General features: G+C 39.9%; 1 protein-coding gene across 4 annotated transcripts in view; it reads left to right on the top strand.

Moving 5' to 3' along the window:
* Positions 1-16,984, top strand: part of cadps2 (Ca++-dependent secretion activator 2) — a 138,472-nt gene that overhangs the window by 56,291 nt on the left and 65,197 nt on the right. For all 4 annotated transcript variants that reach the window (XM_017485062.3, XM_017485067.3, XM_053685932.1 and 1 more), the window contains exons 4-8: positions 4,082-4,162; positions 5,394-5,624; positions 7,510-7,631; positions 13,979-14,090; positions 15,516-15,655. In XM_017485062.3, the coding sequence (XP_017340551.1) occupies positions 4,082-4,162; positions 5,394-5,624; positions 7,510-7,631; positions 13,979-14,090; positions 15,516-15,655 (686 nt within the window). The remainder of the gene's footprint in view (positions 1-4,081; positions 4,163-5,393; positions 5,625-7,509; positions 7,632-13,978; positions 14,091-15,515; positions 15,656-16,984) is intronic.

Genomic DNA, 16,984 nt, shown 5'->3' on the forward strand with positions numbered 1-16,984 from the left:
TGTTAGAGTGGTTGTTAGAGGCAGACTGACATTGTGAAGAAACAAAGAGAGAGTGGCTCAGTGAAGTACAAAAAGATTAGTGAAAGAGAAGACATCATTTTGGTCAAAAAGAGCACAAATCATAAGTTTAAAACTGATCCTCAGATTAAAGCAGAGATTAAGCTTTTGCCAGAGAACAAGACTCACTGGCTGAATGGTTTCCTATAGCAGCACTGGACAAGTCTATGTGAGGAATATGCCGGAAGTTTAAGGAGACGTGCACTTAGGCAACTGTCAAACATAATGGGATGCGATTATGGTGTGGCGTTGCACAAACATTTTTGCTGTTGTTGTTTGTTTTTAACAAAAGTGGATGGTAGTATGAATGGTGATGCTTATATTGACTGTTGTCAGAAAATCTGCCAATATGATTGTCCACCTTCATTCAATTGTAGATGGACAGGGTAAGGTCATCAAGGCTAGACGAGGACCCAAATAATACTGATAAGCCACTGATAACTTATCAACCGGCTTTGTAATTTCTGTGTTTGCTTACATGCTGTATTTTATTATGTAGTAAGTCATTGTGACAAAAAAAAGTTTGAGCAGGTTTTTCTGACAGATATTAAGCCCTTTCTATCTATCTATCTATCTATCTATCTATCTATATATATATATATATATATATATATATATATATATATATAAAAAAATTAGTATCTCACAAAAGTGAGTACTCCCTTCACATTTTTGTAAATATTTGATTATATCTTTTCATGTGACAACACTGAAGAAATGACACTTTGCTACAATGTAAAGTAGCGAGTGTACAGCTTGTGTAACAGTGTAAATTTGCTGTCCCCTCAAAATAACTCAACACACAGCCATTAATGTCTAAACCGCTGGCGTGAAAATGTGAAAATGTCCAAATTGGGCCCAAAGTGTCAATATTTTGTGTGGCCACCATTATTTTCCAGCACTGCTTTAACCCTCTTGGGCATGGAGTTCACCAGAGCTTCACAGGTTGCCACTGGAGTCCTCTTCCACTCCTCCATGACGACATCACGGAGCTGGTGGATGCTAGAGACCTTGTGCTTCTCCATCTTCTGTTTGAGGATGCCCCACAGATGCTCAATAGGGTTTAGGTCTGGAGACATGCTTGGCCAGTCCATCACCTTCACCCTCAGCTTCTTTAGAAAGGCAGTGGTCGTCTTGGAGGTGTGTTTTCAGTCGTTATCATGCTAGAATACTGCATACTGATCATGCTCAGGTTCAGTATGTCACAGTACATGTTGGCATTCATGGTTCCCTCAATGAACTATAGCTCCCCAGTGCCGGCAGCACGCAGCCCCAGACCATGACACTCCCACCACCATGCTTGACTGTAGGCAAGACACACTTGTCTTTGTACTCCTCACCTGGTTGCCACCACACACGCTTGACACCATCTGAACTAAATAAGTTTATCTTGGTCTCATCAGACCACAGGACATGGTTCCAGTAATCCATGTCCTTAGTCTGCTTGTCTTCAGCAAACTGTTTGCGGGCTTTCTTGTGCATCATCTTTAGAAGAGGCTTCCTTCTGGGACGATAGCCATGCAGACCAATTTGATGCAGTGTGCGGCGTATGGTCTGACCACTGACAGGCTGACCCCCCACCCCTTCAACCTCTGCAGCAATGCTGGCAGCACTCATACGTCTATTACGTACATCATACATGCTGCAGCTCAGTGGCAGGGTCTTGGCAATCTTCTTATAGCCTAGGCCATCTTTATGTAGAGCAACAATTATTTTTTCAGATCCTCAGAGAGTTCTTTGGCATGAGGTGCCATGTTGAACTTCCAGTGACCAGTATGAGGGAGTGTGAGAGCGATGACACCAAATTTAACACACCTGCTCCCCATTCACACCTGAGACCTTGTAACAATAACAAGTCACATGACACCGGGGAGGGAAAATGGCTAATTGGGTCCAATTTGGACATTTTCACTTAGGGGTGTACTCACTTTTGTTGCCAGTGGTTTAGACATTAATGGCTGTGTGTTGAGTTATTTTGAGGGGACAGCAAATTTACACTGTTACACAAGCTGTACACTCACTACTTTACATTGTAGCAAAGTGTCATTTCTTCAGTGTTGCCACATGAAAAGATATAATCAAATATTTACAAAAATGTGAGGGGTGTACTCACTTTTGTGAGATACTGTGTGTGTGTACATATAGAACATGACCTGAGACTGCAATGTAAATGCTCCATCTCCCCAAAAATCTAATTCCAATTAATTCTACAGTAATAACGTCCTGGTTATTTATACAGCAAAATCAAAAGTTTCCGTGTTTGGCTTTCCCGGTGTTCAGGAGTTACAATGTCACTACATTTACTATTTAATTTACTAGATTTAAATACTAGATTTAAATACTAAATCTGATGAACATCTAGCAATCATCTTGTGATATACTTGTGCTGACTCTTAATGAGAGGCCCTGTTTACTACGTCAAGAGACTAGGATCATTTTGGGAAATGTGTTTCTATAGACACCTAAAAATAAAATATAGGATCTTAAACATTCAAATATGGATTTTCACATTCAAATATCATGTAAATTAAAATGGTATTTGTGACATAGTGAAATATGTTTTGACAGCACTGTCAAGTTTACACACTAATTAGCCACGTATAGGCTTTGAATATCATCAATTTTCTGTTTTTGCACAGGCTCTAATTACCTGCCAGAAATGGAATACGGATGACACCATTAATTCCTAATCAGCGAGCAGTGTCTCCAAAGCCTCTCATGACACATTCTGTCAGTTATCAGATACTCTAGTTCCTTCTTGCCATAACGAAGAAACCTAATCTGTATATTCAATGTGCATATATTGGTCATGCCTCAAAGATCAACTCTCCCCCATGATGCTAGTCAGTTACTGTAGCATTCTCTTCCAGGAGTGTTAAATTGTGCTATGATCTGCTTAATATGTTAGCACTCATACTCCCAGACTGGTAGCTGTCATGTAACATGGAAGGCACAGCTAGCTGAAGGCAATTGGCTACAAGTAAGGAAGAAATGGAATGTTCAGGAGTTAATGTTTTACACTGTGCTTAGCTATGAGTCATCTCTAATGTGGTATACAGCAGGATTCACTCTGTCTGAGAGTAGTGTTTACATTACTATAGAGAGATCCCTTCACACTTCCAGTCTGTTTAGGCTGACAATCACAGTAGCTCATTAAATCATTTCCCTGGCCTTATCAAAGTATTGGCAATACACTGAAGGTTTTCTCTCAACACTGTGACTGCTTGTCACACTCTGCAGCGTGAACATGCCCAACTGCATCATTAAGCCTTTGTGTTTCCCACTGCCTCTGCAGCCTAATGTGTAAATGACCTATGATTAAGTCAGCAGTAATTGGTGAAAACAGCTCAGCCGATAGCTTAGGGTTTTCCAGCATGTTATGGGTGCACATGAAGGAATTTTTGTCCAGCATTCACCCACACATCTGTCACATCTTTGTGAGAGTAACCATCATTAATAGCAAGGAAGTAAATGGTAATGTGATATAAGCGTCTGAGTAGGAGTTGGGAAAACGAAAGCCATCACTTCAATGGTACAAATAATGTGGTCTTGAGAAATGCATATTGGTGGCCCACACCATAACACATACACACACAGTTCCTAATTTGGTGTGTCTATATTGATACTGCTGTGTGAAATTAGCAAAGTTTCAGCACTATTGCTGCCTCAGGGAGGGAAGCTTATCAAATGGAAACAGGAGAGAGAGAGAGAGAGCGTGAGAGAGAGCCTCCCACTCATGTAGACTGAATGAGAGGAAACCCATTCTTGACAGTGTGCCAACATGGGTTTTTACTGTGTATATTTGTGTTTTAGAAAAAGCAATGATGCAAGGTCAGCTGAGCATTCCACTGTCTGAATTTTTATGTGATATGTCCTTACAATACAGCTGTCTTAATCTCTTTTAATTGGAAACTGCCGTTGTCCCGTTTTTTTGTAGGTGTCTTTACAGATTCTCCAGCGAAAGTCAAATGAGGATTCATTAAGTCTTTCATTTAAATATGTGTTTTTTAATTGTATTCTCCAGCTGGACAATGTTGATGAGCAGGCAGCACAGATCCGCAGAGAATTGGACGGGAGACTGCAGCTCACAGACAGAATCGCCAGAGTATGTCAGAGTTTCGGTCTTAATGCTGTTGTGGCTCCAGAGTTACACTATACACTTATTGTCCACTGGAGCACCTGTACACAGGCAAATTCATGCAATTATCCAGTCAGCCATTTGTGTGGCAGCAGCTCAGTGAATGAAAATTGGAAAAAGACCAAGTGATGTTTTTCCAATCTTCAACTGTCCATTTTTGGTGAGTCTGTGCCCACTGACTAACTTTGACATGTACATTCTGAGATGCTTTTCTGCTCACCGTGGTTGTAAAGAGTGGTTATTTGAGTTACAATAGACTTCATGTTAGCTCAAAGTAATAACATGGTGTTTCTGCCTGCTGAATTGATGCTCACTAGATGTTTTTCTTACCATTCTGTGCAAATTCCAGAGACTGTTGTGAGCAAAAATCCCAGGAGATCAACAATTTCTAAAATATTCAAATTAGCCTGTCTGGTACCAACAACCATGTCACTGAGGTTCCCCATTGTGATGTTTGATGTGAACATTGGCTGAACTTTTGACTTGTATTCTATGCATTACACTGCTGCCACATGATGTGTACAGGTGTTCATATTAAAGTGGCCTGTGAGTGTATGTGTGCTTATTTTTGCCTGATATATGCCTGGTCTTGATACAGTTGCAATCAAATTTATTCAACCCACATTACAAATCAGGTTTATTGTAAACAATTACAGACTTTTAGCTTGAATGTTTCAAGTGGTTTCGCCAAATTCAACAGAAAATGCAACTTATAATGATTTCTCCAGTTTCAAAATTATTCAAGTGGTAGAATTTGGGGAAAACACTTGAAGCATTCCTTGTGTTGAACTATTTCAATTGCTTTTGTTTGATTTGTTCATTGCAAACAGCTGAAAGTCTGTAATTGTTTTCAATAAACTGATTTGCAATGCAGGTTGAATAATATTGATTGCAACTGTATGTCTAGAAAAAAAGTATTTCTTCTGAGTTTTCATTTTTGTCATGTTTTAGTTCTAAAGAATGTCTGTGAAAATTCTGCAACACACAAAATGGTCCATATCTGGGAGTTTTTGGCAAGATGCTGATTTGTTTGTTGTTGACTTGGTAGCATGTTTTACTCATGAGTTTTAGAAGGAACCATATATTGTTTGGACCATCATGATCACAAATACATCAAAAATGTACAAAATACACTTTTTGTTATATAGCATTCCATCTCTCATTATTCTTTAACACATGTCCTGAATATACTTGGTAGGAAAGGAAGTTCCCCAAGTTCATGTCTAAGGATATGGAGATGATGTATGTGGAGGAGCTGAGATCATCAGTCAACCTGCTAATGGCAAACCTGGAGAGCCTTCCTGTAGCTAAAGACTTGAAGCCCAAAATCAAGCCAAAACTCACTCCTATGAACAGCTTCCTGGATATAGGGGATGAGAGTGATCTGCCACTCTCCAAATCAGATGTAGTGTTATCCTTCACCCTGGAGGTGAGTGAGAAATCCCTTATTTTGTCCCTACATGTATTCCCATGCATCTAGGGTTTTTCTGCCAGAGGAACACAATTATCTGGGCTGATCACAATTGTTTAACTGTGGTATTTTCCGGTTTATTAGCTTTTTCCATCTCTAATCATTCAAGAATAATTGAATTCAAAGGGCTTTTTCAAAGTATGTAGCATGTAAAACCTGCCACCAGCCGTCAACTTGCTAGCTATTACAAGGTTAATTATCTGACCCTACCTATGTAGTTAGGCATACACACAGATTAGCTGGCATTTCACATCTTTAGACGGAAATCACTCCATGGGCCAATTGTACACTTGTTTTTGTCCAATTTATGCACATATTAAGCAGAAGAGCTCAGCTCTATACATTCACAGCTTTATATACAGTATTTGCGTTCAGTAAGCTATCTTTGGTGGCGTCTCTCAACCAGGGCTCTGCAGACCCCTTGTGGACCATGGCATAATTACAGGGGCCCATTGGATTGTTTCTATATATATATATATATATATATATATATATATATATATATATATATATATATATATATATATATATATATATATATATTTAATATTTAATTATGTATGATATCACTTCAGAATACATGTTAAATAAATTCTTTAGAGCCATTCAATTTCAGAAGAGTGACAGACTTGACTTGACTTACTGTTTTTTAAATTACCCTATATGCTAATACCCTCATTTAATTTTATTTGTATAGCGCTTTTAAACAATGGACATTGTCACAAAGCAGCTTTACAGAGCTAAATACATTCAGGATATTCATTTTTAAATGTATGAATTTATCCCTGATGAGCAAGCCAGGGGTGACTGTGGCAAGGAAAAACTCCCTGAGACGATAGGAGCAAGAAACCTTGAGAGGAACCAGACTCAAAAGTGAACACATCCTCATCTCTGTGACAGTGAGCAGTGCGATTGTAAATTGATCCCTTCTGTAACTGTTTACTACATGGTCAAAAAGTGCAAATGTGTAACCAGGAAAATCATTACAGGTTGTCTGTTTTGTTAAACTTATACACTGGTCACTGATGGGGTGTTCGTGGCAATTGTAGTCCTAAAGCTATCATAGCATAACTGTTCATATGAATTGTGGTCCAAAGCATCTGCATGGTTTTTAAGTGGTACCATCCTCAGTAATCTCAATGATATTCAGGCTGTCCATGTGGGGCCAACCTCAGCAGCAGCAATTTCCAGTTGACGAGAACTCCAATCAGAAGTTGGTCATGCACATTTACTCTCTCACCAATGTAGTTTAGCTTGCTCATTTTGGGGGGTCCTTGATTTATGTTCACCGTGTTGTTATTAGAACAAAGGTTGCATTGTGTGCAACATTGATGGATTAAATAAACCAATGATAATTTAGAGTGATAGTCAGATAAAATGTAATGTTAGTAATAACATGTGGGAACATTTTACTTCTCACCCCAGGCTGCAAAAAGTTCAAGTTTAACAGGTAAAATGAAATGTGAAATATTAATGTTCATGTACAAAAATGTCCCTGTTAATGTGAATAGCAGGCAGTATATCAAATCTAATATTGAACGGAAAATGATTTACATTTGACACTTGGTTGGTTTATGAAAATGTGTAGTGTAGACTACTTATATATACTACTCATATTATGTAGGGGGGGGTCTCCGTGGATCAGTTGGAATATGCTAGATGTCCATGGCTGAAAAAATGTTGAGAACCACTGATCTAAGGGTCATGATGTTCTTACTATAAGTTTTTTCTCTCACTTATACTGTTTGTTTTTAAAAAGTTGTCCTTTGAATATTTCGGTAAATCTTCCTACATATGTATAAACAGTGCAAGGTGTCACTTTCCACTTTTGGTTGCTTTGCAGATTGTGATCATTGAGGTACAGGGGCTGAAGTCACTGGCCCCTAACAGAATCGTCTATTGTACCATGGAAGTAGAAGGAGGAGAGAAACTTCAGACAGACCAGGCTGAGGCCTCCAGACCACAGTGAGTACAGACAACCCCGTAACCCTGATCTAGTTTCTATTTCACAATGGCGGCATTTGGACTCTTTAGCTCAGGGGTCATCAACTGGAGGACCATGGTCCAAACGCGGACCCAGAAAAATGTTGCAGCAGTGAATGAAAACAGCTGACTGAATAAAAAGTTCAGTAACTTTTAAACATGAACCAGTGCAAGTTCTGTAGCACATCCTCTCTTATCCAAGCACATACATTTATGTAAAGTAGTTAACTGGAGACAGCTCATGAGACTAGACACTAGCTACAGGGCCATTAGGTCAGACAGGGGAGGGTTTTGATAGACTGTTCAATAGATAGACTTTCAAAGAGTTTTCATTTTATTCACCCTTTCTGGTTTGATTAGCAAACTGTTGACATGTCTTATTTAAAAAAAAAAAAAATCAGCATTTTCAGTTGTTTTGTTGCTTAAATTAATTTAACCCTCTTAAACTTAAATAACCCTCACCCCTATATGAATCACAGTACAAAGCATTACATATATTTTGTCATAGTCAAGCTGCCGTAAGCTGTGTTCATGATGATGGAGGCAATCTGTCGAGACAGCAACAACAGGCTTTGTACACTACATGCTTCTGACAAAGTAAAGCAGTTTTATTCTTTAATTCCACATAGTTTCTTAAATGGCCAATATTTCAGTTCATGCAGACTATATTATAATGAATTAGATCTCTTGGGAACCAATGTCTGTATATGAGTGGACCACATGGCGCCATTCCCTTCCGTTCTGTGTTTGGAATGGGAGTCACCATTTTTGCCATCACATTGTTCACTCTTGTTTGTTTACTAGTTGTAATATCAATACAGTGAACCACAGCTCAGACATCACAATGAGAAACATACTGGAAAATCCACAAAGAATTCCCTGCTGAGGATTTGCTATAGAGCTGTATAGAGCTTCAGGTCTGTGTTGGAGTGCATGAACGTTCATGTGGCTCGACTGTAACCTCAATCACCTCATCAACCACAGCCATTTATTTATCAGTGATTAATTCCTATAAAATCATATCATAAGAAAAAATCCTGCGGGAGATATTAAGGTCAACTGTACTGTAACTTAATGGGTGGGGTTAAAAATCATACTGCATCCAGCCACTAGAGGGCCCAGGGGACATTTTTACTTCACTTTTAAAGGTCTGTTATTATGTCCACCCTTATATACAGTAACTGTTGGGAACACCTAGAAAAATACTTGTTACATCTGTGCTTTACCTTCAGAGCTAATATGTACAAATCTATTTAAAATGTGATAAAACAATGGCCATGAATTGGAAATGTCTGAAATTCAGCATTAAATGCCTCTTTTAAAAGAGACTGTCTTAAGTATCTGAATGTGTATTGACTTGCCTGGACAGCACGATGAGGACAAGCCACTGTTCTGTAGGGATGAAAGGGGACATTAAAGGATCACTTCCATGTCTGAGAAGCTCTCATTTCATCTGTTGCATGCTCAACTCTAGGTTTATAGCTGTTCATTCTGCCATTGCATGGGGACCTGCTCCTGGTTTCAGAGTCGGGAATATTTGAATAGCATCTAAGAGGAAAGATTCATCAGGTTGAGACAAGCTCCGCTGCTCATGGTACAAATGCAGGCTGCCCTTTGCACATGTCATCTAAAGCACTAAATGGATCGATTATTCAGTTCAATCTCATTTAACTTCCTCATTTAGCCACATCTATCATCAAACTGAGTGTGGGAATAATAGATTACTCATTTTTGGGAAACACAATAATGCAAAAAAATAAAGGGTTGGATGCATCTCTTAACCTTTAATAGAGAAACAGACATTTAACATAGTGATTTATTCCATACTTTGCTGTGTGCCTGTGAGATGCTGTCTCTTTACTCATGCTGAAATGAGAACTGAGTGCCTCTCTCTTCCAGTGTGCCCATGAATTTGAAACATCTCTTTGAATAATTGAATTAAGGTGAGGCTGTGTCCATGCTGTGCCTTTATGAAATGATTGCACTGTGAGTAGTAGGCTTTCAGCTGCTTAGGCCTGACCCTTTAGATACTCGCACTGTGTTTACTGTACCTCACATGTAGATGGCAAAAGGTTCATTTTAATTTATTCAGGGGAAATTGAAGCATGAACTGTGCAGCATTATTGTAATTATAATATGTGTATGCCATTATTGTGTGTCATTCACACTTGAAATGTTCATACAGGTAGAGATGGTAACTTTTGACACATGAACATGCATTAATTACATGGATTTTGAATGCATGTAGATGCGTCGAAGGAAACTTGTCTGTCCCCTCTGTACTTCTCGTACAGTAAGTCCCCCGAACTTTGTAACTCGTGAAAGTGGATACTTCTGACTGAGTGTAGCAATGTCTGTTAGATCTGAATTGGATTGTGTATTTATATATATATATATATATGCAAGTGTAGACAGTTTAGTCTGCCGATTTGATGTCTTTGCTGCTCATAGCATTTGAATACAGTATAATTTACAGTCTACTTTAGCCTTAAAGGGATAGTTCACCCAGAATTGAAAATTCTGTCATCAGTTACTCACCCTCATGTGGTTCAAACCTATACGACTTTCGTTCATCTTCGGAACACAAATGAAGACATTTTTAATGAAACCTGGGAGATTTCTGTCCCTCCATTTATAGTCCATTTAAAAATTTCAAGCTCCAAAAAGTTCATAAAGGCATTGTAAAAGTGATCCATGTGACTTCAGTGTTTTAATCCCAGTTTTTTGAAGCACTATGAATGCTTTGGGTGTGCAAACAAATTCAAACTAAGTCTTTATTCACAAAACATCTTCACTTCTGCATAGATCTCCGACACGCGTTACTGAGAGAACCACGACGCATGTGTGCTGTGTTGACATGAGAGCGGATGTTCTCATGATACACCTAGACCCGGAAGCACTGCACTGTTTACAGCAGAGGAAGAGGGATGCTGTATGCAAGCTTTGTACTTTACATTGTTAGTTGATTTTGCTTTAGGTCTTGCTTTATTTTTTTGAAATGTAACAAAGGAAGCGTCCTTCTTCCTCTTCTGTAAACAGTACAGCGCTTCCAGGTACGGTTTTATAATGAGAACGTCCACTCCTGTAACTGATGACAGAATGCTTATTTTTGGGTGAACTATCCACTTTAATTATGTGGCTAAGGTCAAATTTAGTTTACAAAAAAACTGCACACAGACTTGAATTACTGAACACAGGTGTGGAGCTAAATTGAACTGAAAAGGACCAAAGTGTGTGTGTGTGTGTGTGTGTGTGGTCAGAACTATTTAGTGCTATTAGTGGTGATCGGTTGCCTTAGCAACTAGTGGCTTTAGAAATGACAGCTCTGTTTCATATTGGTACCCAGTCAGCTACACTGCGTAGATTGAGGTCATTTAAAGTCTCCACATTAGGGATCTAGAGCTACCTTCGGATAAATATAAAAGCTGCTGAGTCACATTGATAAATTCTTATCTGGCTCTGAGTGCAAATTGTCTCACCACGCGGCCAGCTGGGTGTCCAGCCCCAGCGCCTGCTCCTGTTTATTCTCACAGAATAGTTTTATACAGCTCCAGGTGACGCATAGATACGACCGATTGGACACACCCCTAAGGCTGTTTTCAGTGGAAGGCTATTTCAGGAAACGTCTTCATTTGTGTGTCTGTGTGAGATGGGGTGAGCTTCCACATGAGTGCCTGTAATTCAGAGCAGGTTGTTAAGTGAATGCTTTTCATGATGGACTGAATTACAGAGTACACGTTTAATGTACGTTATTGTTGAAAGATATGATCACTCTGGGTTTTGTTTTGGGTTTTTTTCAGGAAAAAGATGCTGTTTATTCCATCCTTACAAGATATGTTTCAGCTGAATGAAAATCAGATGTTTTTGCTTAGTGCCTACAAAGCCTAGTTATTTTATAGAAAATTATTTATTTTTAAGGAATTTAAAAAAAAAACCTCCAGGATGTACAGTTATAGGACACTAAACATCAAAGCTGTGGTGAGATTCAGTCACAGAGTTGATATTTTTCCCCCTGTAACTGTACAGCATGGAGTGTTTAATTCCTTTTATGCCACAGCAACTTGCTCACAATTGCACAGTTTTCTTTGTAAATGAACAGCACCATTTTTAACGGTTTAGTTTTAATGTTGTGAACAATCTGTGAAACAAGCTAGATCCTGCTCTCACTTACATTATAGCAGCTATAAACAGTCACTGCCTCACCAACATTCTTTCTCTCTCTGTCTGTCACTGCCTCACCAACATTCTTTCTCTCTCTCTCTCTCTCTCTCTCTCTCTCTCTGTCACTGCCTCACCAACACTCTCTCTCTCTCTCTGTCACTGCCTCACCAACATTCTTTCTCTCTCTCTGTCACTGCCTCACCAACATTCTCTCTCTCTCTGTCACTGCCTCACCAACATTCTTTCTCTCTCTCTGTCACTGCCTCACCAACATTCTTTCTCTCTCTCTCTCTCTCTCTCTCTCTGTCACTGCCTCACCAACATTCTCTCTCTCTCTGTCACTGCCTCACCAACATTCTTTCTCTCTCTCTGTCACTGCCTCACCAACATTCTTTCTCTCTCTCTGTCACTGCCTCACCAACATTCTTTCTCTCTCTCTGTCACTGCCTCACCAACATTCTTTCTCTCTCTCTCTCTCTCTCTCTCTCTCTCTGTCACTGCCTCACCAACATTCTTTCTCTCTCTGTCACTGCCTCACCAACATTCTTTCTCTCTCACTCTCTCTCTCTCGGTCACTGCCTCACCAACATTCTTTCTCTCTCTTTCTGTCACTGCCTCACCAACATTCTCTCTCTCTCTCTCTCTCTCTCTCTCTCTCTCTGTCACTGCCTCACCAACATTCTCTCTCTCTCTCTCTCTCTCTCTCTCTCTCTCTCTCTCTCTGTCACTGCCTCACCAACATTCTCTCTCTCTCTCTCTCTCTCTCTCTGTCACTGCCTCACCAACATTCTCTCTCTCTCTCTCTCTCTCTCTCTCTCTCTCTCTGTCACTGCCTCACCAACATTCTCTCTCTCTCTCTCTCTCTCTCTCTCTCTCTGTCACTGCCTCACCAACATTCTCTCTCTCTCTCTCTCTCTCTCTCTCTCTCTCTCTCTCTCTCTGTCACTGCCTCACCAACATTCTCTCTCTCTCTCTCTGTCACTGCCTCACCAACATTCTTTCTCTCTCTCTCTCTCTCTCTCTGTCACTGCCTCACCAACATTCTCTCTCTCTCTCTCTCTCTCTCTCTGTCACTGCCTCACCAACATTCTCTCTCTCTCTCTCTCTCTCTCTCTCTCTCTCTGTCACTGCCTCACCAACATTCTTTCTCTCTCTCTCTCTCTGTCACTGCCTCACCAACATTCTTTCTCTCTCTCTCTGTCACTGCCTCACCAACATTCTTTCTCTCTCTCTCTGTCACTGCCTCACCAACATTTTTTCTCTCTCTATCTGTCACTGCCTCACAAACACTCTTTCTCTCTCTCTCTCTCTCTCTCTCTCTCTCTCTCTCTCTCTCTCTCAGCAATAACAATAACATGTAAAAATGAGCGCTATAAAATATATCTGTGATTAATTTTGTAAGTAAGCACTACTGTGAGAGCCTTGCTGTTATTGAAGATCAATCATAACCTTCTGACCATCAGATTTGAGAATGCAAGAGCACGTTGGGATAAGCATAGATAATCCCTAATATTATTCCAGTCTCAGTTGTTTGTTGTCTCATAATGGTGTTTTCATGCCTCCGCCACTAGGAGGCAGAGGCCTTTCAATTCGGGTTGTCTCTCCATCGCTCCAACCGAGATTCTCGTTAGTGCTGTATCTCAAGAACAAATGGTTTAATGTTTGTAGAGTTTATATGGAATTATCATTGTAACCAACAGATTAACTGATTACATTTTGCTATTGATCCCAAGAGTGTTAAGGTGACAGCAAGGTCAAATGTCTGAAATAGTTTTTCTTCAATGACATTCTTCTAGTTTGAAGTATATTTTAAGGGCATTTAAGGTATAACAATTAGTAATAAGAAGGATTGGACTTGCTGGCTGTGGAGGCTTCCCATCTACTTGTTTGTTTGCTGTTTTGTTACTCTGTATTCTTTTCTTTTTCTTTGCTATAAAAAGACAGTGTTAAGGCACAAATATGAGTCAAAACAAAACAAAACTTTTTCAGCAGACAGGAATAGTCAGGCCGGTAAGGCCAGTAATGTTATTCCATATGATTTGACCAGCTGTCCACATAAATGACTGCTGAGACCATTCTTCTTTAAGTAGTGTTCTGTTACAGGTTTTTTTTCACTGGCACCATGTGAGCACCTTGTCATGTACACATGATGTTGTGTTTGTTTGCAGGTGGGGCACACAAGGAGACTTCACCACCACCCACCCACTACCTGTGGTCAAAGTGAAGCTGTTCACTGAGAGCACAGGGGTCCTCGCCCTGGAGGACAAAGAGCTTGGAAGGGTGAGACTCATCCATCAGGTTCAGTTAGCGCAGAGTGTCGCAGTCCAGTCCTGCAGAGTTTAGTTGGATACCTCAATTAACATAAATCCACCGATTCAGCTTTGTATTAAAGTTTGCACTGGCTGAATTTGGTGTATGGAGTCTCTGTAGACCTGTGGATTGAGTATGACACTCCTGATTTCGAGTCAAGGTCTGTTCACACCGGAGCCATTGCATCAAACGTCCTGTGCAACATCCCGTATAGCATCATGTAATGCCTTGCATCAAGACTTTAGTCAATTCCACATTAACTATATTCCCACCTGCTGTGTCAGAAAAGCATCAAATTTGATTTCAAATTCAAGTGCTGCCCTTGTTTAACACTCTTGTCCATGAGTGAAGCACAAACTCCATAGAAATATATATGTGTGTGTGTGTGTGTGTGATATATATACATACACACATACACATACACACTGTACAATTGATTTAAAATCATAGTCTGTAGAGATGTTGTGATTGTTCAGCCTGTAGCTACATTGTATTCTATGATACTCATTTTATACCAAACTGGGGAAACAAAATATAAACAAAAATATACCAAGTGTTCACTGTCCCACGGTCTCATGTTCTGGTTTTAGGTAAACAGATTGGTAATTACAAATAGATCACTAGACAAGATAGGCTTATTAATGAAGGCTCGAGAGCAAACAATACTTGTAATGCAAGTTTTATGTCCATTCGGTTGTATTAGCAGCCTCTTCACGACAAAAGATTTTAAGCATTTTGCAATTTACTGAGGGGGAAGGATTACTGTCTTACTACAGTAACTGTACCCCATCATGTTCCTCTGATGATCTTAAATTGGTTAGTAACTTAAATGAACACAACACCAAGAGCAAAAAGCAAGAAACACGGTAAAAATGCTCCCAAGGTCTGCTTTTGGAGTGCTGAAATAAAATAACATGAATTCCAAACTGACAGTTAGTGTAATGGTAACTAAATACTTGGTACCATTTGGATGAACTCAGGAACTAATGTTTCTCCATTTAGAAATGTAGCTGCTGCCTTTGCTATTCTTTAAACCTCCCCAGTTAACCCATAAACTACTAGTTTTTTGGCCAAGTTAATCGTGTGTGTGTGTGCGTGTGTGTGTGTGTGCGTGTGTGTGTGTGCGCGCGTGCGCGCGCGCTTCATGAAAGAAAGCTAGAAGTCATTACAGCTCAGGCTCCCAGGGTAACAGATGGAGACTCCCATTAGAGACCCTCAATATGCATCTGCTCCTCTTTTATCTACTTTGTCCTTTCTTTAGTGGATCTCTCTGTATCCTTTTCTTCTCCTCTCTTTATTATTCACCTCACAATCCATATTTTGGCCCTTTTATCAACTTTTGTACATGCGTTTGTCATGCTTCTCCTTTTCCTCGTGTTTTTTCTTTTTAACCAGGTGGTACTGAACCCTACAACAAATGGGCCCAAAACCGCAGAACTGCACAAGATGGTCATCCCCAAAAACAGCCAGGATACAGACCTGAAGATTAAACTGGCTGTGCGTATGGACAAACCACCAAACATGAAGCACAGTGGGTATGTCAATCCTTTAGTCAGCAAAATGATGGAAGTGGTCAGTTATGTATAGCTGTTGTGTGCTGGACTTCATTTGAGAAGAATAATGGTTATGATAAATGTTATGCTCTGGGGTTAACTTGGCCGGCCATGCAGGGCAAAGATTGGTGATGACGTTATACACCTGTAATACTTTTATTGCAAAACTGTTCAATAGATTTCTTTAATAATGCAGTTTTTAACTGCTGTATATGTACATTTGGAAAATAAAGCAAAATTTTGATAGTACGTAGGGTTTACTGTATCACACATCTTTTACAGAAAATAATCAGTAGATATTTTATATAATTTTTTATGCCAAAACTGAAAATTTGGATCCAACCACCCAATTGTAGTTTGTTAAATGGGGGTATTATCGATATTTTGAAAACATATTGTGAAGATATTATTTTAATCCCTGTGGGTTTCCTACAGGTCATTTTGTTTTCTCTCACCTCCCAAAAACATACCGGTATGTGGATTATCTGCTAAATTGGCCTTAGGTGTGAATGCATGTGTCAATGTGTGTGTGCATTGTGCCCCATCCAGGGTGAATTCTCCTTCCTTGCATCCACTGTGATCTTGACCCTTACCGAAGATGAAACCTTGTTTCATCCTTGTTTAAGGGCGGCTACCGAAGTGTCCTTGGGTAAGACACTGAACCCCAAGTTGCCCCCAGTGGCAGGCTAGCACCTTGCAAGGCAGCTCTGCTGCCATTTGTGTGCGTGCGTGCGTGCGTGCGTGCGTGCGTGCGTGCGCGTGTGCACGTGTGTGTCGTGTGCAGTGATATGTCGAACCACTAAGTTCAAAAAGCACTATATAAGGGCAGACCATTTACCATTTTAATCACTCTGGAAAACTCCTCCCTTAAATAACACACAAAATGAATGACACTGTTATTATACAGGGAAGAACACACAGCTCCTAAATCCCAGTGTAATCTGTGGTTACACTGTGGCAAAAAAAGAAAAGCCATTTCATTTTGGGGGCATGTTGGTTAGTTGTTGCTATGTACAAGATTTGTTAAAAAGTTTATATTGCATCTATTTGATGTGGGTCTTTTTCCACATGAGGGCAGCAGAACTCTACTCTGATCAGCATACACCGGTCAGCCAGAACATTAAAACCACCTGCGTAATATTGTGTAGGTCCCCCTTGTGATGCCAAAACAGCTCTGACCCGTTGACACATGGACTCCACAAGATCTCTGAAGGTGTGCTGTGGTATCTTGCACCAAGATGTTAGCAGCAGATCCATTAAATCCTGTAAGTTGTGAGTTGGAGCCTCCATGGATCAGACCTGTTTGTCCAG

Source organism: Ictalurus punctatus, chromosome 14 (assembly GCF_001660625.3).
Source record: "Ictalurus punctatus breed USDA103 chromosome 14, Coco_2.0, whole genome shotgun sequence".
Classification (NCBI taxonomy): Eukaryota; Metazoa; Chordata; class Actinopteri; order Siluriformes; family Ictaluridae; genus Ictalurus; species Ictalurus punctatus.